This window comes from Trachemys scripta, chromosome 12, assembly GCF_013100865.1.
Source record: "Trachemys scripta elegans isolate TJP31775 chromosome 12, CAS_Tse_1.0, whole genome shotgun sequence".
NCBI lineage: Eukaryota > Metazoa > Chordata > Testudines > Emydidae > Trachemys > Trachemys scripta.
The window spans coordinates 28,088,132-28,110,832 of NC_048309.1; the positions used below are offsets into that span (position 1 = coordinate 28,088,132).

Sequence of the window (22,701 nt, forward strand, 5' to 3'; positions counted from 1 at the left end):
CCTCCCTGTATCACTGGCACTGAGGGCAGGCAGTGGGTTGACTGTCACCCTCTGCTCTCAATGCTTCCCTGCCAGTGCCCAGCCAGCGTAGATCCTCTGTGGAAGACAGAGGGGAGGAAGGAGGCAATATCTGCCTGGGAGATGAAGGGGCCAGAATGGGGAGACCCAGGCTGGCCATGAGCTCTTGTCTCCCCATAGGCAAAGAGTTAACTAGCAGTAAGATTTTGTTATAAACGCTGTGTGTACCTCCGTGCACTGCATGATATCACCCTGCCTGCTGCACAGGGTGAAATCAAAGGGGGCAGTAAGGGGGAAACCAGCAGGGAATGGCAAAGAGAAGATGCATGCCAAGGGCCCTTGGGGAAACAGTTAATTGGGGAATACCCCCCACCTGGCTCCAGCTAGGTTAGCAAAGTGTATTCCTCCCAGGCTGAACACAGGGTCAAAGAGGCTACTAAAATCTGAGAGACACTATCCTCAGCAGAAGGGGCGGGGAGGGGCCAGGGCGGCTGGAGGTGAGTCTCTGACAGGCTATGTCTACACTACAAGCTGGGGTGTGATTCAGGTGGGTTTGTACTCAGCACAGCTCAGTCCTGTAACCCCTGCCTGTTCGGTGTGCTGTGCTGTCCCCCTCTAGTGGCAGCTAGACCAGCGAGTGATGAGCCTGCTACAGCCCTAGCTAAGAGATGTGTCTTTCAGCTCATGCATTAGAGGCTCTTGCGTTAAGCTCCAGAGGTCCCAGGTTTGATTCTGGCTGCCAACCAGAGTCTGCTGGCATAACACTACCGCGGCTATGCTGCTAGTAAGTAGGGTGACCAGACAGCAAGTGTGAAAAAATGGGGTCAGGGGTGGGAGGTAATAGGAGCCTCTATAAGGAAAAGACCCAAAAATGGGGACTGTCCCTATAAAATCGGGACATCTGGTCACCCTACTAGTAAGAGAGTGAGCACGTAAGTGTGTGGGGGAATCACTCCCCTAGCGTGTGGGGTAGACATCGCCAGAGAGACAGGGAGTGCATGCTGCAGCAGTGCAGGCTGCGTCTCACATCCCAGAGATGGAGGTAACTGGGTTGAATGGAATTTAAAGGCTTGCAAGGAGAGATTGTGGGTTAGGAAAGGGGAAATAGGTGTATAGACCTTTACTGTGTAGGGGGTTGGACTGGATGACTCATCTAACCCTATGATATCCTTTGCTATGAGTGCCAAGTACCAGTGGGTGAACGAATACTGCTTTGCTTTGAAGAAGCTGTACTAGTCACTTTAATTGGCTCACTGGTTACAGGTCTCTGGATGGAAAGGGCGTACAGGTGCCAAACCCAGGTGGGCCTGTCCTGTTCACACGATTGGGAAGCGGGGGCTGCAACCCAGCAATCCAGTCCCGGAGTGGTTGGATCAAAGTGTTCCACCCAGAGAGAGGTGCAGGAACCAGGCATGTGACCTGAGGTGTGCACTGGAGAAGGACTAGAAGGGGTCAAAAGCACAGCTCACCCTGCACCTTTGACATTCCCCTATTCTGTCCTCCCATCCTGCAGCTCTGTAGCTCTGTTCCGACATGGGGACCACAGGTCATGCTCAAGTTTCCATGCAGGTCTGTGTTTCCATGCCTAGATGAGCCGCATGCCCAGAAACCAGCTTCTCCCTCGGTGGCTCCCTGTGTCAGGGTTAAGGTTCTCATCCATGTATCTACTGCAGTAGCCTGGTTTTCCACTAGTGGCTAATCAAGATGAATGTTGCCTCCAGCACGCAGAAAGGGCCTGAGCTCATTTGCTGATGGCTCTGGAAGGACACTTTTGAACGTGACATGGCCCCCGCGTGATCTTGCTTTAAAAATAAATTCTAAGCAGTGCTTTGCTCTTATTGGCGAGCCCCTGCCCTCTTGAAACAAAGCCTGTGACTCCCCAGTGCTGTGGGAGAGGTTAGAACCTGGCCCTTTGAACCCGCCACCCTCTTGGTTACCATTCCAAATTTCACTCTGAGAACCAGAACGATTGGCTTGCATAGAAAACCAGGACAAAGTGAACACACTGCAACCTGATCCATGGCTACTGATCCTGCTGCTGCCTTGGAGGTAGCTGGGAGCAGCAGGTGCCGAACCTCTCTCAGAATCTGGCCCCTGCTGAACACCTGTGTAACTCATCTATTTTTTAAATAGAGCTTTTAAAAACACGCTGATGAGCAGTATGTGAACTGGAGAGTTCATTAGGGCTTCGTGTCAGCAGCTCTGTTGGCCATTTGCAGCAGCTGTTTCTCTGGAGACATGGCCCATCCTCTAATGAGAGTTTGTTTTTCTGTTTCTTGCAGCAACTTAGAGACGGAGAAGTTGTGTGGTAAGTAGGGCCACCAGCTCGGTACCGCTAAATGAATTAGTCCAGGGAGATTGTTTCAGAATTGCCGAGGTTTCTTGCTTTGCAGCATCTGGCACTAGTCACTGGCGGAGACAGGACACTGGGCTAGATGGACCTCGGGTCTGAGCCAGTCTGGCTGTTTCTATCTGTGCATCTCATCCAGTTGTGACAGGATGATATTGCAGGAACTCTGCAAGGTGGAAAGCCTGGGGTTTTCCCCTGGGTGGGACATTTTGATCCCTGGGAAGGAAAGGGCGTTTTGCTCTAGTCCATGGGTGTCAATCTGGAGTCATTGCACTGACTTCAATGCAATTAACATGAGTTAGCGGAGAGCAGAATTTGACCTCGTTTCATTATGTCTGGCACTGCAAATGCCTGCTGTGTAGAAAATGAGCCTCAGCTGCCATTCCAGGTGAGGGCACAGAACAAAATAAGATCCCAGCAGCAGGTTTCCTAGGAAATAGCAGGATGGAGACAGGCCTTGATGGAATTGCTTTGAAATTTAACCTTGACCTTCTGTCCCACTCCAGATTATTTCTCGGAACACCTGGGAGAATACAGACATGTGCTTTCTGCTCTGGAAGCACTGAACACTGCTGTCCTGGCTGCCATGGACAAAACCAAACTGGTAAGAATGGGGCCCTACAAAATCGGGGACCCACAGTCATTGTGGGGAGGAGAGAACACATTGCCGCAATGAAACCTGGGCCTTTGTAATGAGTGCTTCCATGCCCTCGGATTCTTGCTTAATACCCCTTGCGGGGAAATGTCAGTCCTTGCATGAGTGTGTTAATGATAATGTAATTAACTGGCTAGTGTGTATGTGCACCACTGCCCGCTAGTAGATGAACTGAAACTCTTCAGCTGTATGTCATAGGCCCTATACTGCAAACAGCCCACGCAGATTCTAACTGAGCCCGAGCGGTCAGAGTTGTGTGTTTGGAGCAGAGTTCTGAGTTCTATCCCTGCTGTCCCCATGGAATTCTGAGCGATGGTGGGGTGTGTGCAGCACAGGAACAAGCAGGGTGTCCTAGGAGGCTACAGCCTTGTCACAATGTGAAGAACAGGCTATTGCTGTGCTGAACTGACTGTAGCGCACGGGCTGGATGGACGCAGCAAAACATGCTCCCTGCCTCAACAGGCAGGCAGGCAGCATGGTATCCTGGTAAGAAAAAACAGTGTCTTTTAAAAGTCACAGCAACATGCCCTGGTACCTGGCTGGGTTTGGAAAGCACAGAGGCATCATGGGACCGGGGAGTAGGCAAGGCAGGCCCTTGCAGGCATTTAGCTAATGGCGTCTCTGGTTTGTGGGTGCTGAGGAGACTTGTCTGGATTTTTATTCTTGAGTGTTCCTGCAGAGCAGGGACAGGTGGTAACGTGGCCTCAGGTGTGTCTGTGTGTGTGCGCGCACACTCACGTATCTTTTGTGCTGGTAAGTGACCCTTTTTATGAAACCAGGGCATGTGTGCACCTGCTACTGAGCACACACTAGACACTAAGCATTTCCAGCTCACTGCAGCTCCTAAGGGGAGCTCTGCCTTCCCACTAACTAGCCTTGGGGTGGCCCGGTAATTCTCGAGCTAGGTTTGTACCCTTCCTGCAGGTATCTATGAGGGGAGGGCAGAAGCTCATTGTCCAACATTATCTGCAAGAGACAGGGCAGGAACTAAAAATAATCCAACAAGCTGATCTGGTCCTGAGCCTAGCTAGGACTCCAACCTTTCCCTCTAGCCCAGCTCTGCCCCTCAGTACATGACAATGAATCATCCCTCTGTGACGGGTTGGATCACAGAAACCGCCCTTGGGAGCTGCCACCCAATGTACCAAGATTACTTCTATTCCTGTTTTTCCTGCCAGCTCAGGACTCCAGCACCCTGTCTTGCTGAGCCAGACACTCCTGTCTGCTCCAACACAGACCCAGGGTCTGAATCACGTGCCCCAAAGCTGCAGGTTTACCTGAAAACATCTCACAGAAGTGTGCTTGTCTAGAGCACTCAGATGCCCAACTCCCAATGGGGTCTAAACCCAAATAAATCCGTTTTACCCTGCATAAAGCTTATGCAGAGTAAACTCATAAATTGTTTGCCCTCTATAACACTGATAGAGAGATATGCACAGTTGTTTGCTCCCCCAGATATTAATACATACTCTGAGTTAATTACTAAGTAGAAAGTGATTTTATTACATACAGAAAGTAGGATTTAAGTGGTTCCAAGTAGTAACAGACAGAACAAAGTAAGTCACCAAGCAAAATAAAATAAAATGCGCAAATCTATGTCTAATCAAACTGAATACAGATAATCTCACCCTCAGAGATGCTTCAGTAAGCTTTTTCTCAGACTGGACACCTTCCAGGCCTGAGCACAATTCTTTCCCCTGGTACAGCTCTTGTTCCAGCTCAGGTGGTAGCTAGGAGATTCTTCATGATGGCTCCTCTCTCCCTCTGTTCTCTTCCACCCCTTTATATATCTTTTGCATAAGGTGGGAACCCTTTGTCCCTCTGGGTTTCCACCCCCCCACTGGAAAAGCACCCAGGTTAAAGATCAACAGAGGGTCCTGTGGCACCTTTAAGACTAACAGAAGTATTGGGAGCATAAGCTTTCGTGGGTAAGAACCTAACTTTTTCAGCTGAAGAAGTGAGGTTCTTACCCACGAAAGCGTATGCTCCCAATACTTCTGTTAGTCTTAAAGGTGCCACAGGACCCTCTGTTGCTTTTTACAGATTCAGACTAACATGGCTACCCCTCTGATACTTGACACCTTCCACTGCCTTTCTTGATCCTGTTATATGTTCACATGCTTTCCCTGTTAATGTTTTCCCTCCATTCTCAGTGCCGATAGCCTGCCAAGCCCCCCTGCATTTTCTTTCAGGACAGTTACCATCACATGAGCTCTTTGTTTGAGTTCCTCTGGCAAAGCAGCTCCTGTGCTAGTCATTAGGAGGCAGAATAGTCTCCATGTCTGTAGCTTGCAGTGGCCTGAGTTGCTCTTGCTAGATGGCTGTATGGGATATCTGACCACACATGGCTGGCTCTCCGGCTGGTGGGATATCCCTATGGAGCGATGGAATCCTGTAGATTCCCTAAGAGTTGCAGCCAAAGTAAAAACCCCATATTCAACCAATGTGAGTAATAACCTCATGGTGTTGCTGCTCTGCTGTCACCCCAGTAGGAACAAGGCTGGCTTGACAGAGAGGGAATCGCACCATACGCATGCCTGTGGCTGTCTCACTGCTTGTGGAAAGGAGATGTCTAGTCAAGGTGTTATCATAGGTAGAGCTGGAGGAATACTGCCCAGGAATGGTCACAGGTATTTGTTCCAGTTTCAAAGTTAATACACTTCGTCCAAGTGCATGATCCTTATATGTTTGCTTTCTACAGAGAGACCAGGGGCTGATTGTTAAAGGTATTTAGGTGCCTACAGATGCCTAATGGAGCATAGATGCTTTGGAGAACCCCATTAGGTGCCTATCTGCATCTTTAGGCACCTAAATATCTTTAACAGGCTGCCCTAAGCAGCCAGGTTGTTGGCAGGAACGTTTAGAGAGCAGGGAATTTTGAGTGAATAGTAGGAAAAAATGTAGAAAGAATTTCAAACTTGTAAACGTAAATTTCCACACTTGAAATCTGACTCTGAGAGTTACCTTGTCCACCTGGGGTAGGGACAGCACCATGTGACTTGAGGTCTGAGTCCATTCAAAACTAACCAACACAGCTTGAGTATTGAATGTTGAATGGAATGAGGGGCAGATCCCTGATTCCCAGAAAGTATCCAGCGATAACAACTCGATTTGAGAAAATAACAAAGTGCTCAGGACAATCCACAAACAGAAGAAGAGGCTAAATTCACTGGATGAATTCCTGGCTACGAGTGACTTGCTATAGTCCAGTTGCACGTGCTTTCCCTCTTGCTCTATCTTCTAAGCTCCCTTTGCATGGTTGGAAGGCAAATCTGTGACTCGTAACTAGGCCAGGCCCTAGGGTGACCAGACAGCAAGTGTGAAAAATCAGGACGGGGGTGGGGGGTAATAGGAACCTATATAAGAAAAAGACCCCAAAATCGGGACTGTCCCTATAAAATCGGGACATCTGGTCACCCTACCAGGCCCTGCCTGCTTGTGCGTTGTATGGCAGAGAGTCTGCAGCAGAGAGCATTCCATGCTAAATACAGCTGTGAGAACGCCTCCGTGAATAATGGATGGGAACGCTCCCTGGGAATCAGCGGCCCTGTTTTGTATCTTAAGTGTGTAAATTGGCTCGAGTATGTGCTCAGGGGCTTATTCCATTCACAGCTGCAGGGTGGGATGGAATTCCCAGGGATCTTTCTTTTCATTTCACATGAAGCGGTTCAGACTTGGTGTGCAGCAAATTAATGTGTGTGTGTGAGAGAGAGAGAGAGAGAGGCAGAAGGGAGAAGTGTGTGAGTGAGTGAGAGATGGAGAAGGCGTACATGTGTGTTTCCAAGTCGTTCTGCTTCAGATAAGGTTTCTTCCATTGCACAAAAGTGTAGGAGCTAGGAGAGCAGGGCCACTGCCCAGCTCTGCCAGCCAAGGAGAGTTAGCGTCGCAGGTGTTCGTCCCCCTCGAAAATCAGGCTCCAGGGACATTGAGTTTAATGCCCAAAACTGAGTCATCCAGATTTAGGGTACATTTTGGAAAATCAGGCCCTAAGTGACTTGCCCACTATCACACAGTGACCAAGCCAGGAATGGAACCCAGGAGCCCTGGCTCCCAGACATGTGCTTTAACCATCAGACAACACTCCCTCCCATTAGGCAAATGGTTAACTTTAAAGTGATTGCTCAGAAATAAAACTGTTCAAGGCAGTACACGGCATGACTGCACAGAATTCCAGACCTCAGCTCCATCTGCCATCCATTGCTCCTTTCAATCTCCTCATTAAAAGGGAAGCAAGAAGCAGAAATATGCAAATCCCTGCATTCATAGAAGCCTGGCATACAGGATATGGCTGCGCACGAAAAGATTCTGACACCTGCTACCCACTCACTGGCATAAACAAGGCAATTGGAATCAGAAGAACATGTGAACAGCAGGCAGTTACACCATGGGGCTGTCACTGCAGCCATTTGCTTCAGCTCTAGGGGGAGAGAGAATCATTCACAAGAGGTGTCCGTCAGAAAGTCCTGAGTTTGTTTCCATTGGGGTGGAAGGGAGGATGGCTCAATGGGTATCACCACACGCTCCCCTTGTGCATGAAACGGGACAGAGAGACCTAGCAAGTCATGGAAAAGGAGACGAGGCTGATGCAGGAGGAGGACTGAGACCCACTTGTTCCTGTTGCCCTCCTATGGTGAAAAAGTACTACACCATAAAGGCACAGGGCAAATTCCTTCCTGCTCCCAGCAGGTGATCAGCTTGTGCCACGAGTACAAGGGGTCCTTGTAATTTTTATCCTCAGTGCTGTGACTGCAGATACATCAATTATAGGTGGCACATGATGCAGCAATGCCTAGAGTTAATGATGCCTAATGCTTCCCATTATAACCCCCCCTTTTCAGTTGCTTATAACTTGGCCAGACTTTAATCATTTAAGCTAAATTTTCCATGTTCGGTGTCTGCCTCAGGCTGAATTCTTTTGGAAAGTTTCAGCAAAAATGTTTTGGCAGTTCCCAAGAACAAGATTTGGGAGGAATGAATTAGTTGTTTATCAAGTAAATAGGAAAATAGGGGTTCCAATTCCCATAATTCTCTGCTTATTTAGGTCTCCCACACAGTAAATAAAATTGGCATTTTTCAAATGTCACCATCACCTCCATTCAATATCCTCATTAAAGAGGAAGCAAAAGGCAGAAATATGCCCCATCCTATATGTTGTTTTTTTTTCCAGGATCGATTCTGTTCTCAGCATGGTCTGTGTGTAAAGGTTTATTAGACACAGGTACAGGGCAAGATGAAAGTATCTCCAGACGGTGTCTTTTGTAATGAGTTAATTCTTTGAGTATTCAGGTGTTTCTACAAAGGACAGTGCAATTACCGCCTGCTTCACAGTGTGGCACCCACATGATCTATTCATTCATTTAACAGTCCCCGGTTTAATTATGATAAAGCTCACTGGGACGTTAAAGATGGCTGTATGGGCCTGTTCAGCAGGCACATCGAGCCACTCATTTTCTTAAATGAACTTGTCACTTTTCTTTATCGCCTCTTACTCGGCTCTTTCGGCTTGAGCAAATTTCTCTCCCAGCGTTCTGTGCAATCCACTGACATTTCTGTGCATAACAGAAGCAAGAAGGCCAGGCTGAAATGCTAGATTTCAGTGTATGGAAATGTAATGCAGTTCCAGGGTCAATGCTAGACATATGATATGAGACAAGGGAGGGTTTTTTTCCCCTTAGGGAGTTGGACCAGGGAGGTAGCTCAGAGCTAGCTCCTGCTTGTTATACTCATGGTAATTGTCACATTGACTTGAATGGGGCTACATATGTGAGTAAGGAGGGTCAGGTTAGGGTTTACTATCCATAGCCAAAGTAGACAGCAGAGGATGAAGTCTGGTTTCTTATTAATGTGATGTGCCCATAGGCTAAGCCATTAGAATAAATTAGTCAACACATAAGTAACTAGCTCTAAAAACATCAGGGATTTTTCAAAAGCATGTAGGTGACTCAGGAGCCTAAATACCAGTGATTTTCAATGAGACTTAGGCTCCTAAGTCACTTAGACACTTTTGAAAATTTTCCCTGTTGCCTCTTTCCCTCCTGTGTCTTAATCACATTCCCTCTTCACTCAGACTGGCATTTTCCAAGGGGCCCAGCTCCCATGGAAAGTAATCGGGATTATTACTTATCACAGAGCGCTGGCCAAAGTCTGTCAGAGTTAAGGCCCCCAAATTGTTTCCATCTGGGGTGGCTCCAGGCACCAGCACAGCAAGCGTGTGCCTGGGGCAGCAAGCCGCGGGGGGGTGGCCTGCCGGTCGCTGTGAGGACGACAGTCAGGCAGACTTTGGCGGCATGCCTGCGGGAGGTCTGCCGGTCCCACAGCTTCGGCGGCAATTCGGTGGTGGGCACGTTGAAGGCGCGGGACCGGCAGATCACCCGCAGACACGGGGCCGAATCTGCGTGACCTGACTGCCGTGCTTGGGGCGGCAAAAAACATAGAGCCGCCCCTGTTTCCATCCAAACCTCCTGTTTTCATTCATCCATTACTTTAGAATTTTTCAATTTCTGGGCTGAAGTTTTCCAGACTTGGTCTCTGTCCCAAGGGAATTTTGGGGGATGGTGGTGGAAGTTAAGCAAAAACAGCCCACGTGTCTTGGAATTAGAGGATAAAGAAGAAAATAGGTTTCCTGATATTAAAAAATGTGTGTTCATCACTTTTTTCTTCTTCTTTTGAACAGCCCTAAAGTCAAAATGGCTGTGGATTTTAAGTTCCAATTTGGCAGGGATATAGCCATCCTGCAGGAGCAGTGCAAGGCTTTGTTCTGGAGGGAATTGGTCTTGATTTGCTAGTTACCTGTGATTGAAAATCACCATACAGGGCATGGGCAATACGTTTCTTTGCTAAGCAATTTAGTGGCACACCTAAAGAAGGCTGCATTACACTTGTGTGCGGAGCTAACTTAGCTGAACAATACACAGCTTAGTCTCCTGAAGTGCCACTTTCTAGCTATTTCAGAGAAACAGAAGATCTCTTCCTGTTCCCACATTCCCCACCGTGATGCTCTTTGCCTACAGGAAGGTGCAGAATTCTCTCCTTCTGTCTTCCAGTGACTTTCATAATTCCTTGCACTTCCCAAACTTTATTTAATGACACTTCATACCACTCCCTGAGCCGGCAAGCAAATTGCTCCTGTTTAACCTGTGCGGTAAGTGACACACAGAGAGAATAAGGGACTTGCCCAAGGTCTCAAAGGAGGTGGGGTTCAGAGCTGGGATTGAATCCCAGTTCTCGGATGTGCTAGACCATGTCTTAGCTGTTAGATCACAGACTGCTTTCCATCCACAGCATGTACTTGGTGCGCTGGAATGGGATTACTCAGATTCACCTCTTTTTCTACTATACATTGAGGTCTATGGTGGGGAAGGCTCTGGAAAAATGTAAAGCAGTGTCATGAAGCCCATTTTACAGGTAGAAAAATTGAGACAAAGCAAAGTTGTGACGTGGGGAACACTTCACATCCTGGCTCTGCCATTTACTTGCTGCATGACCTTGGTCACATCACTGAACCTCTCTTGACCTCAGTGTTCCTGTCTGGAAAACTGAGGTTCTCATGCTTACCCACCTTGGCACAGAATTTTGAGATCTGGGGATGCAAAAGTGCTGTCTACATTCAAAGCCCATAGGCCAAGATCCTCAAAGAGATTTAGACTCCTACCGTCCATGAAGTCATTATTACAGAAATAAAAATGAAGGTACAGAATCAGCACCTGGCTTGGTTGGGCAGCACTGGGGTTCTGGTACTGGCATAGGCCTCTCTTCTAAAAAGGCATGGTTCTTGTCCTAGCTTTGACACCTATTTGCTGTTTGATCTTGAGCAAGTCACTTAACTTCACAGTTACCACTGCTCTTCTGCATCAGCCTCATTCATTCCCCCTCTCCCCGCCCCTGAACTTTCTAGATGACTGGGGGAGCATGGCCAGTGCAAATTCGTTATATGTTTATTTTTGCTCCAGTGCTTTTGCTTTCCACACTCATTCCTATGAGTCAAAACCCCTTCACTCATCTTTGCGCCCAAGCAAATGGATGGGTTTCATCCATGCCTCGCTGCCAGTGCCTTGCGGTAATGCACAGAGTGCAGCTGATTCTCAGAGATATCCCAGTGGTGGGAAGATAGAGTTGGGCTTTCCTGGGAAGGAGAAAGGTGTCCTGGAAATGGAAGGTGGTGTAATTAGTCTTTAATAAAGTATCACCCCGGAGACTAATTTTCTGTCTGTGGAGCTGGGTTGCTTATGTTTTCCTCTTTAGAGTGGCTAATTATTTGAGACGAATCTGTGCAAACAGACTGTCGTCCTCTGGTAAGCGGGAGAGCCACATCCCCGGTACTTATTATAGGGATTAGCTGTCAGAGAGCACCGTGCATAACAGCAGCAAACGCAGCCTTCTGCGCACGCTGGGGCTTAGAGCCAGCTGACAGACCTCAGAAGCTAGGTGACTGATGCAGGGACTTCCCTTTGCAGAGGAACATATCCAACTACTCAACCACAGTGCTGCCATGACTGACAATTTCACAAGGCCTTGCGGGGGTGCGTTACCGACTTAACGGGCTGCACTCTCCTAATGTCACCATCCCTCCTTCTTGCTCTCCTGAGTGGGACTGGCCTCCATGCAGAGAGCTTGCACAAGGCCCCCTGCACCATGTAAGCCCCTGGGGAGTACTGAATGTGGACTTGTAAGGGGCCTGGGAGGAGAACCTTCCTGGGTCACCACCCCACTCCAGGTGTGCCTCTAAAAACACCGGTGGGACAGAGTGTGTAGTCAGCGGAAGGGTGGACATGCTCTCAGGGGAACAAGGCTGCAGTTCATAAAGGTGCCCATGCTTTTTAGGGGTTGTCAGGCATCCGGTTTTCGACTGGAACGCCCTGTCGAAAAGGGACCCTGGCGGCTCTGGTCAGCACTCCTGACTGGGCCATTAAAAGTCCTGTGGGCGGTGCAGCGGGGCTAAAGCAAGCTCCCTGTCAGCCCTGCCTACGCACAGCTCCCAGAAGCAGCCGGCATGTCCAGCTCCTAGGCGCAGATGTGATCAGGGAAGTGTCGCGTGCTGCCCCTGTCCCCAGCTCTGGCTTCCATGGCCAATGGGAGCTGTGGGGGTGATGCTTGGGAGCATGGGCAACGTGCACTATACAGAGCCACCAGGCCGTGCCTCTGCCTAGGGGCTGGACATGCCGGCCGCTTCTGGGAGCTGCTCAGAGCCAGGGCCGGCAGGGAGCCTGCCTTAGCCCCACTGCGCCACCGACTGGGAGCTGCCTGAGGTAAGTGCAGCCCAGCTAGAGCAGGCACCCTGAACCCCCTGCCCCAGGTCGGAACCCCCTTCCGCACCCTAACTCCATCCCAGAGCCTGTCTACCGCACCCCCTCCTGCATCCCAACCCCCTGCCCCAGGTCGGAACCCCCTCCCGCACCCTAACTGAATCCCAGAGCCTGTCCACCGCACCCCCTCCTGCATCCCTACCCCCTGCCCCAGGTCGGAACCCCCTCCTGCACCCTAACTCCCTCCCAGAGCCTGTCCACCGCACCCCCTCCTGCATCCCAACCCCCTGCCCCAGGTCGGACCCCCCTCCTGCACCCTAACTCCCTCCCAGAGCCTGTTCACCGCACCCCCTCCTGCATCCCTACCCCCTGCCCCAGGTCGGAACCCCCTCCCGCACCCTAACTCCCTCCCAGAGCCTGTCCACCGCACCTCCTCCTGCACCCCAACCCCCTGCCCCAGCCTAGAGCTCCCTTCTGCACCCCAAACTCCTCATTCTCCAGCCCCACCCCAGAGCCCGCACTCCCAGCTGGAGCCCTCACCCACTCCCACACCCCAACCCTCTGCCACAGCCCAGTGAAAATGAGTGAGGGTGGGGGAGAGCAAGCGACGGAGGGAGGGGGCTGGAGTGAGTGGGGGCGGGGCCTCAGAGAAGGGGCAGGGCAGGCATGGGGCCTCAGGGCAGGGGCGGGGCAAGGGTGTTTGGTTTTGTGCAATTAGAAAGTTGGCAACCCTAGTGCTGATGCTGTAGGGCCCAGGCTGGAGTTCCATTGGCAGGACGGGCTGGACCTCCCTTTGCCTCCAGGAGGGTGGGGGACGCTGGCTCTCAGAACCTGGAGGGTGGAAAGTGTACTTCCCCATAGCGCCATGACAAGGGACAAACATGGTGGGAAAGAAAAGGATTGTGTAAAAAGCCCCTTTCCCGGGCCAGGTCTAGAAGGAAGCAGGTTGGGCCTTTGGGACTCTGCAGAGTTCTGGGCAAACAAATTCTCTGTTCTTTGGTTGGCTCTTGCAATTGTTTCTTTGTAGAAATTTTGAAGCTGCTGCCTCTGCCAAGTGTCTGCGGCACTGCAGAGACTGAGTGTTCTGGACAAACCAGGCTAAAGCCCGAGGCAGGGGCCATTTTCAGATTTGTTTACAAAACCCAGAGATTTGCCTTTACTTTTTGTCCTGACCCATCTCAGGGTGGCCTCTGGCAGAGAGGCTGTCTGGCAAGGGGCAACTTGGCAGCGACTGCACACCATGCATTGGCTCAGAAGAGGCTGGTTTGGAGAGAGCCCCAGTGGTAGGTCAAGTAAGGGGCCATCAGATCTGTGCTTCTGCTGGGAGCCCCCAGCACCTCCAGGGTGTGAGAGGGCTGGGCCTGCCTGCAGGTTGGGGGAGTTGTGAATTCAGAGACCCCAACTCCCACTTAATTCCCTGCACAAAGGCCTGTTTGCAGGGAGAGGTGAATTTCACCCAGAGAGCATAAGGCTCCCGAGTAGGCCTGGTGGGGAACTCCACCATGGACCATTGTGTGTAGGACAATACTGATTCATCAGCTCTGACAGGCAGGGGGACGAGAGGGGGACCATGCCCCAGAATAGCCCAGTGGCTGGTGCACTCCACTGGGTTGTGGCAGACTCAGGATCATATCCCTGCTCTGGAGCAGTGACTTGAACCAGGCTCTCCCACACAGTGCATGTCCTAACCGCTGGGCTGTGGAGTCCGTCTCTGAATTGTTTAGCCCAAGTGGAACAGCTCCAGCTGCAGAGCTGGGCACTCACCTGGGATGTGGGGACCGAGGCTCAGGTCCCTGCTCCAAATCAGGCCAGGTGGGGACTTCAATCCGGGTCTCGCACATGCCAGAGGAGTGCCCTGGCCTCTGGGCTTTTGGCTGCTCTGGGACGGGCGCTCCCTGGTTTTTCATGAGAAATCTGGAAAGTCTCTATTTTGTTCTGCACTGGAATGGAAACAAGTGTTGAAACCTTGAAATTTCCCCCAAAATATAAATCTTGTTTTCCGGCCCCCCTCATGGCAGCGCCTCAATGTAAGCAGAACTGTCGATCAGACCTGTTCGCCGGCTGAAAAGCAGGCTAAGAAAGTGCAGCCTTATTATCTAGTGCCTCTGGACTGGGACTCGGGAAAGCTCAGCTATTCCTCCTCCTGCCATTGGCTTTCTGGGCAAGTCCCTTTGCACCTTTGTGCCTCAGTTTCCCCATTTGTAAACTGGGGATAAAGATGCTGGTCCTCTTTGTAAAGTGCTTTGAGACCGACAGATTAAAACCTAGACAACTTTTGTTTTCTTTACTGCTTTATGTTGCCCTGTTTTCAAATAATTTATGAACACCTGTTTCTCCTCTGCTTGCTTGTAGCGAATCACTGTAGTGGATGAATAATGGGCCCCTTGGAAAGACTACATCGGGAGCCAACAAATTAGCATTCTGTACCCTCCCTCCTCAGCGGATGCTAGAGTGGGTCCATGGGTAATTATTTTCAGACGACTTTTGCAGTAAACAGAAGAGAGTGTCTGAGTTTGTGCAAATCAAGCAAATACAAAAGAATGAGGTTGGCAGCGATTTCAGCACCAAAAGCTTTAGCTAGAGAGAATGAGATTGTGCACAGATGGAGTCTCTCCAGGAATCCCCAGCCCATATTCGGGTTCCCCCCAAACCGACGCCCTGATCCCTTTGTAATAGTCTCTTTATTTGGATTTCCTTACAGCCGGGGCAAAAGGAGATTGAAACAGCAGGGGGAGCTCTTGCCACACCAGCCAAGGAGGAGAGGCAGGGGAGTTGGTGGGGAACACTGCGTAGCTATGGTTTCATCAGAGGATGGAAAGCTGTTCCTTCCCCCTTGCTGCCACCCCCCGCTCAGAATCAGACACGCCGAGTACTGGAGACGCAGAGAGCATAGGCCTGGGTGCTGCCATACTAAAACCATGCCAGAGATTTTCAAAGCAGTCTCGGGAGTTGGATTCATTTGAACAGGATCTGGACATCCTGATGGCTCAAGTGGTGCGTACAATCTGAGCCTCCAGGTAGAGAAACCCCTTTGCATGAGGATAAGTGGTTTGTATCTGTTGCTGTGCTGACTTGCTCTTGGTTAGCCAACCTGGGTTGAGACTCTCTGCCTTATGCTCAGCTGCCTGGTGGCTGGGGGTGCAGTTGCAAATCCCTGACCCAGGACTCCAAATAACACCCCACATGCTGGGAGAGTTCAATCTGAACCGGACTCCAGACTTCCTGCTTCTGGCCCACCTCCAGCCACGTGGGAAGTTCCTGGCTAGCCCACACTCAGCTCCTGTCACCACTGAACGGCTTTGTGGTTTGCTGACCTACAGCTGAGACCTGTTCAGGCAGCCAAGGCTGGGGCCCATTTAGTTGCTTCTCTAGAAGGTGTTTATTCATGGCCTGGCAGGTAAATGAGGAGGTTCATTTAAAACACAGAAGAAAGTACATGTGCAATAACGTTGCCTCTGCCAAGTGCGCGCCCAGGGGCTGAGGTGAGAAGCTGCTATCCCTTGCCCCTCAGGTTTGAGAGGAGAACTGGCTCTGGCCTGACACTTTTGAACATTTGAAGCCATGGGGACACTGGCTCAATTAATGGCCGTGTCCTCTGGGGTTTTTGTCTCCTGACAGAAATGTTTCTCACTCCATGTAATCCGGGTTACTCAGCGGATTTGGGCGAGTGTTCCCAATGACGCAGTTAAATCATAAACCCCTCTTCTCCTCTGTATGACACTGAGTCCAGGCTGTGCAACAGGAGAAATGAATGTTACGGATTATTGCTGCAGAGCTAGGCTTTGTGACAAGGAGGGGATCTTCCTATCCTAAGGGTAATTCAGTGGTGCGGGGTTCTCAACTGGAAGGCGCTCATGACAGAGGAGCGGCCAGGCCACATTGGAGTGGACAACGTTGCAGCCCCATGCATGAGTGCTGTTGTATCCTGGCGCTATTGTAAGGTGGGGGCTGGGTCTTGAAGCAAAGATGCTAAGGTGGGGCATGTCAAGCTTTTCAGAATCCACCCTTGTAATAGTGCAATTAGCTGCATGTTCGTTAATAATCCTCACTTCTTCTATAGCATTTCTCATCGGTGGATCTCAAAGCACTTCACTGGCTGTCATGTATTTATCCCCACAACTCCCCTGGGGCGCACCTGCACTGCCTCTGGGAGCGAGCCTCCCAGCCCGGATACACAAGGCATGCTACAAATGGCTGTGTGGACGTGGCTTGGGCTCTCGAGACTGAGGGGGATGCCTGAGAGCCTGAGCTCCAGCAACTACACAGCTCTCTAGCACACTAGGATGAGCCCCACCTACACAAGTCTGTGGACCCAGGCTGGGAGCCTCACTCCCAGGTGCAGTGTAGACGTTCCCACAGGGCCAGGGCAATGTTGTTAATCCCATTGTGCCTCAGTTCCCCTTCTGTACAGCGAGGCTGAGTGACTTGCCCAAAGTCAGACAGGAAATCTGTGGCAAAGCAGGAAATTGAATTTTGGTCTTCTTGGTTCTAAGCCAACACCCTAACAACTGGGCCCTGCTTCCTCACCAAAGCTGTTGGGAAGAATCAGGGGAGCTAAGCTCAGGACCCCAGTGAGCAGGGCCGGCTTTAGGCAGATTCAGCCGATTCGACTGAATCGGGCCCCGCGCTAAGAGGGCCCCGCGCTGCAGCTCTCCACCCTGCCCCCAGCTCACTTCTCCCTCTTCCCCTCTCCTGAACACTCCGCCCCCTACTCCTCCCCGGCCCCTGCTTCCCGCGAATCAGAGGTTCGCGGGAAGTCTAAAAAGAAGCAGGGGCGGGCAGGCAGGCAGGCAGCACCAGGTAAGCTGGGGTGGCGGGGGGCGCGAGAAGGGCTCCGGGGAGGTGCGGCGCGGCCAAGTCCAGCCCCGGCCAAGCAGCTCACTCTGGCCCCGGTTCTGTCCGAGTGCGCTGGCCCGGCCCCGGCCGAGCACCCCTGGCCTCAGCGGCTCTGACCCGGCTCGGCTCCGGCCCGGCCCGGCCCCTGTGGCGCAGCTCCGGGCCGGACCCAAGCCCCGCGACCCTGGCCGGAGCTCCGGCCGGAATGCAGCCCGATTCCTGGGGGCAGGGCTTGCCGCAAGCCCCGCCCCCAGGAATCGGGCCCCGTTCTTGCTAAAGCCAGCCCTGCCAGTGAGGGGGGCACAGCTGGCATTATGCTATTCTTGCCATCCCCCAGTCTTAGGGGACGCTGGAGGCCATTTCAGCCCCCAGTACAAGTGAGAACCATCTCGGGGCTCAAGTTGCTTTAAAATGGTGGGTGAATCTTGTGCTAACCCATTGCACAGGGGGTGAATTTCACCCTGTATGTGGAGTTTCACTAAGAGTTTGTCTGGCCAAAGATCCCTTCCTTTTCACCTCAGCAAGTGATGGCAGGCATTTCCAGGGAGCACTGGTAACTGCGGGGGCTCAGGAAGGCCATCTGTTCACTCCCAGTGAGGAGCAGCTGTAGCAACAGCAGGAGACAAGGTAATCATCCCTAAACCTCCCTGCTGTGAGGTAACCGCAGCTTCTCATCATCCAGAGCAGAGGAGGGGATGGAAGTGCCAGTCCCTTTGGAAAGAAGAATTCTGTGCCAGCTGGAAGGTGGCTGTTAGCCCAGTGGAATCCAGGTATAGCAAAATGAAACATTGTTGATTTTGCAACCTTAATTCACTTTTGTGGACATTCACTCATTTTAATTTGGGGAAACTGAGGACCAGGAAAGGGGCAGTAACTTGCCCAAGGTCTTGCAACAAGCCAGTGGCAGGGCTGAGGTTAGAACTCTATCCATTGATCCGCCCTGCCTCCTAGTCATGGCTCCTGGACTCGAGACCATTGGTCTGTTGCGACATTCCTGTCTGACATTTGAACTGTTCACAAACGTGGATGTGTATAAAAGCCCAGGTGTGGGTTCTCCCAAATCTACAGCCCCAATGAGCAGGACTGAACAAGCCCTCAGGCGTTAGGCTTGAGTGAGCCTGGATCCTCATTATATACAACACTCGCCCCCTCCCCTCCCGCACAGACGTTTCGCTAGCAAATTCACAACACCCAGCAAGGGGAAAAGTCTGACAGGCTTCTGATATTTTCGGTGATTCATTTCTCCTCCAGTCTGAGTGACTCAGAGTTCACACCGAGCGGGGAGCCTGTGATTTGAAGGGGTTCACTATTTCATGATGTTCCTCTCCCCTCCTTGTTCTGGCTGAGCAGTGTTTGAACACAGCAGATCTTCTGGCTGTAATTTGATTTGAGGCTGGAAAGTTTGAATGGACTGGAAATTAGAAGTGACTCAGAAAGGAGCTCAGTGACTCACTGCAGATAGGATACTAGGGAAAAAGCAATAGTTATTGAGTTCACTTATGTTCCTCTCTCTCGCATGCATGCACTCCAGCTGCCCAGGGGATGAGGTCTTCTTCTCCCTGTCCAGTGCTACCACAGCAATAGTATATGGGCTCAGGTCTGTTACCCTTACTGTGCTTGAGTAGCACTTAGGCTATATCTACACTACGGAGGGCTGGTCTACGCTACAAATGTAGGTCAGCTGAACTACATTGCTCAGGACTGAAAAATTTCACACTCTGTGCCATGTAATTAAGCTGACCCAGACCCAAGCCTTGGGATAGACACCACTAAGTCGACAGAAGAATTCTTCCGTTGATCTAGCTCAGGGGTGGCCAACCTGAGCCTGAGAAGGAGCCAGAATTTACCAATGAACATTGCCAAAGAGCCACAGTAATAAGTCAGCAGCCCCCCATCCACTACCCCATTCCAGCCCCCAATGCCTCCTGCCCACCGGCAGCCCTGCCAATCAGCACCACTCCCTCCCTCCCCATGCCTCCCTCCTGCTACAATCAGCTGTTTTGGTGGGAACGGGGGAGGAGCGAAGGCATGGTAGGCTCGGGGGAAGGGGCAGGGGCCTTGGGGAAGGGGTGGAGTGGTGTCAGGACCCGGGGCAGAGCAAGGGGTTAAGCAGTGAGTGCCCCACAGCACATTGGAAAGTTGGCGCCTGTAGCTTCAGCCTCGGAGTCAGCGCCTATGCAAGGAGCCGCATATTAACGTCTGCAGAGCCGCATATTAACCTTTGAAGCCACAGATTGGCCACCCCTGATCTAGCTACCACCTTTCATGGAGGTTGATTACGCACAGCAATGAGAGAACTCCTTCCCTCACTGTTGTACATGTCTACACTGAAGCACTACAGCATAGATAGGGCCCTTTGTTTTCATTTTTTTTTATTTAATTTTTCCTGGGAATTTACCCTTGTTTATTACCACAACAACAAAAACAGATGAAAATCAGTGCAAAAAACTATTAATAATTTTTCTGGGTAAATACCGGGGTTTATTTTGGTGGATGGAAGGACAGCGGAGGGAGGGGGAGAAAGTATCCCGTAGATTAATGCTTTGAGTTCTGCTCATCAGTGTGGTTTGCTGCTGAACTAAAACAGAACTCAAAACACAATGCCACCTCTGAGTTTAAGAGCACAATATATCTCTAATCTCCAGATAAAACTTTTCATTTGAATAAACAGTTTACTGTTGTAGACTTAGAACTATTAGCCTATAAATATTTACATTTAATAATTGGGCCACACTATTTGCAACTCATACACTCAACTTCATCCTTTTCTTCTGTTTTTGTTGTTTTAAAACTTTCAAATACTTCCTTGTGCCCTGAAATGGATCTGATACAGATCTTTGTTTTTTTTCCCATTTTAGTATGTCAGATCTTTAACCCGTTATCTGCTAACCACTTGAAATGTGTATGTGGTGAGAGTGAGATTCATCAGTACGTTCAAATGTGCACGCACTTCAGAGCTTGCATGCGTGCCTGTTTATTGTGTGTATCTTCTAGACTAATACAGTCTTACTTCAACAGGCAGCTTTGCATATACACACAGACTAATGTATTATCGTAATAGATATAGCTCATGCAAAATATTGTAGTTTCCTAATAAAACAAGATTTTTATATTTTTAAATTAGAGCTGTCGATTAATTGCACGCAATTAACTCAAAAAATGTAATTGTGATTAATCGCACTGTTAAAGAACAGAATACCAATTGAAATATATCAAATATTTTTGGATGTTTTTCTACATTTTTCAAATATATTGATTTCAATTACAACACAAAATATAAAGTGTACAGTGCTCTCTTGATATTATTTTTTATTACAAATATTTTCACGGTAAAAATGATAAAGAAAAGAAATCGTATTTTTCAGTTTACCTCATACAAGTACTGTAGTGCAATCGCTTTATCATGAAAGTGAAACTTACAAATGTAGATTTTTTTTTGTTACATAACTGCACTCAAAAACAAAACAATGTAAAACTTTAGAGCTACAAGTCCACTCAGTCCTACTTCTTGTTCAGCCAATCGCTAAGACAAACAAGTTTGTTTACATTTACAGGCAATAATGCTGCCGTCTTCTTATTTACAATGTCACTAGAAAGTGAGAACAGGCGTTCACATGACACTTTTGTAGGCAGCATGGCAAGGCATTTACATGCCAGATATGCTAAACATTCATATGCTCCTTCATGCTTTGGCTGCCATTCCAGAGGACATGCTTCCATGCGGATGATGCTTGTTAAAAAAATAATGTGTTAATTACATTTGTGACTGAACTCCTTGGGGGAGAATTGTACGTCTCCTGCTCTGTTTTACCTGCATTCTGCATATATTTCATGTTATAGCAGTCTGGCTGATGTTCCAGCACATGTTGTTCATTTTAAGAACACTTTCACTGCAGATTTGACAAAACACAAAGAAGGTACCAATGTGAGATTTCTAAAGATAGCTACGGCACTCGACCCAAGGTTTAAGAATCTGAAGTGCCTTTCAAAATCTGAGAGGGATGAGGTGAGGAGCATGCTTTCAGAAATCTTAAAAGAACAACACTCCGATGCAGAAACTACAGAACCTGAACCACCAAAAGAGAAAATCAACCTTCTGCTGGTGGCATCTGACTCAGATGATGAAAATCAACATGCATCAGTCCGCACTGTTTTGGATTGTTATTGAGCAGAACCCATCATCAGCATGGATGCATGTTCTCTGAAATGGTGGTTGAAGCACAAAGGGACATATGAATCTTTAGCACATCTGGCATGTAAATATCTTGCAACACCAGCTACAACAGTGCCATGAGAACACCTGTTCTCACTTTCAGGTGACATTGTAAACAAGAAGCGGACGGCATTATCTCCTGCAAATGTAAACTAACTTGTTTGTCTGAGCAATTGGCTGAACAAGAAATAGGACTGAGTGGACTTGTAGGCTCTAATGTTTTACACTGTTTTATTTTTGAATGCAGTTATTTTTGTACATTTTTTGTACATTTTTTCTACATTTCTAAGTTCAACTTCCATGATAAAGAGATTGCACTACAGTACTTGTATTTGGTGAACTGAAACATACTATTTCTTTTTTTACAGTGCAAATATTTGTGATAAAAAATAATTATAAAGTGAGCACTGTATACTTTGTATTCTGTGTTGTAATTGAAATCAATGTATTTGAAAATGTAGTAAACATCCAAAAATATTTAAATAAATGGTATTCTCTTATTGTTTAACAGCGTGATTAGTCGCACAATTAATCACACTTAATTTTTTTAATTGCTTGACAGCCCTAATTTGAATGATATTAAAGTAGGGTGAAAATCAGAAAATGAATTATTCTATTTGTAAAACCCAGGAATTTTTTGGTAAAAATCGGTTTAAACTGAAAGCGAAGGGGCTTAAGCATACACAACATAAGGGAGACCATGGGCTCCATGTACACGCAGTGCACACTGATAGAAGGAGCTTTTTGGATGGTGTAAGAACACCAGCTCGCGGAAAGACAGTGTCTATGCTGACAGGAGCACTGCTCCGTTGACATAGCTGCGTCTACACTGTGGGGTTTGTCGGCATAGCCATGTCTGCTGGGGTGTGGTTTATACTGCTGGGGTGTGGTCCAATGTTGCTATGCTGGTATAAGTTTTAAGTGTAGACCTAGCCTGTCATAAGCAGCCCCATCAAAGTAAGTGCTGCCCAATGTAAGTGTTACAGAACTGGCCTTGCAGCTGATAGAGGTTGTGTTGGATAGTCTGCTGGGATAGAAAACTGCTGCCTGGAGTGAGGAGACGGAGGGGAGACCAGACCACTTCTTGCAGCCGGGGGTCGGTGAAGAGGGGGGTGATGGGGAATGGGCAGAGCAACCATCGAGGCAACAAAGGAAATGGAGGAGCCATGGGGTGAGGGGTGAACCACAAAGGGAGGAGAAGGACAACAAATGGGACCAGTGAGAGAGTAACTCTATGGGAGGGATTCAAAGGTTAATGAAAGAATGACATTGATGATGGTGCAGAGACCCCTGGAAAGGAGCAGGCTGGCGAAGGCAGCCCTGGGGGAGAATAGTCTAGCTCCTCTAAAGGAATATTGTAGAAAAAGGATTGCACAGATAAATAACT

The 22,701-nt window shown here is 49.3% G+C and overlaps 1 protein-coding gene across 4 annotated transcripts in view; it reads left to right on the top strand.

Annotated features, from left to right (window-relative positions):
* NECAB3 (N-terminal EF-hand calcium binding protein 3) overlaps positions 1 to 22,701 on the top strand; it is a 128,504-nt gene that overhangs the window by 72,322 nt on the left and 33,481 nt on the right. For all 4 annotated transcript variants that reach the window (XM_034787392.1, XM_034787391.1, XM_034787393.1 and 1 more), the window contains 2 exons: positions 2,301 to 2,326; positions 2,875 to 2,972. In XM_034787392.1, the coding sequence (XP_034643283.1) occupies positions 2,301 to 2,326; positions 2,875 to 2,972 (124 nt within the window). The remainder of the gene's footprint in view (positions 1 to 2,300; positions 2,327 to 2,874; positions 2,973 to 22,701) is intronic.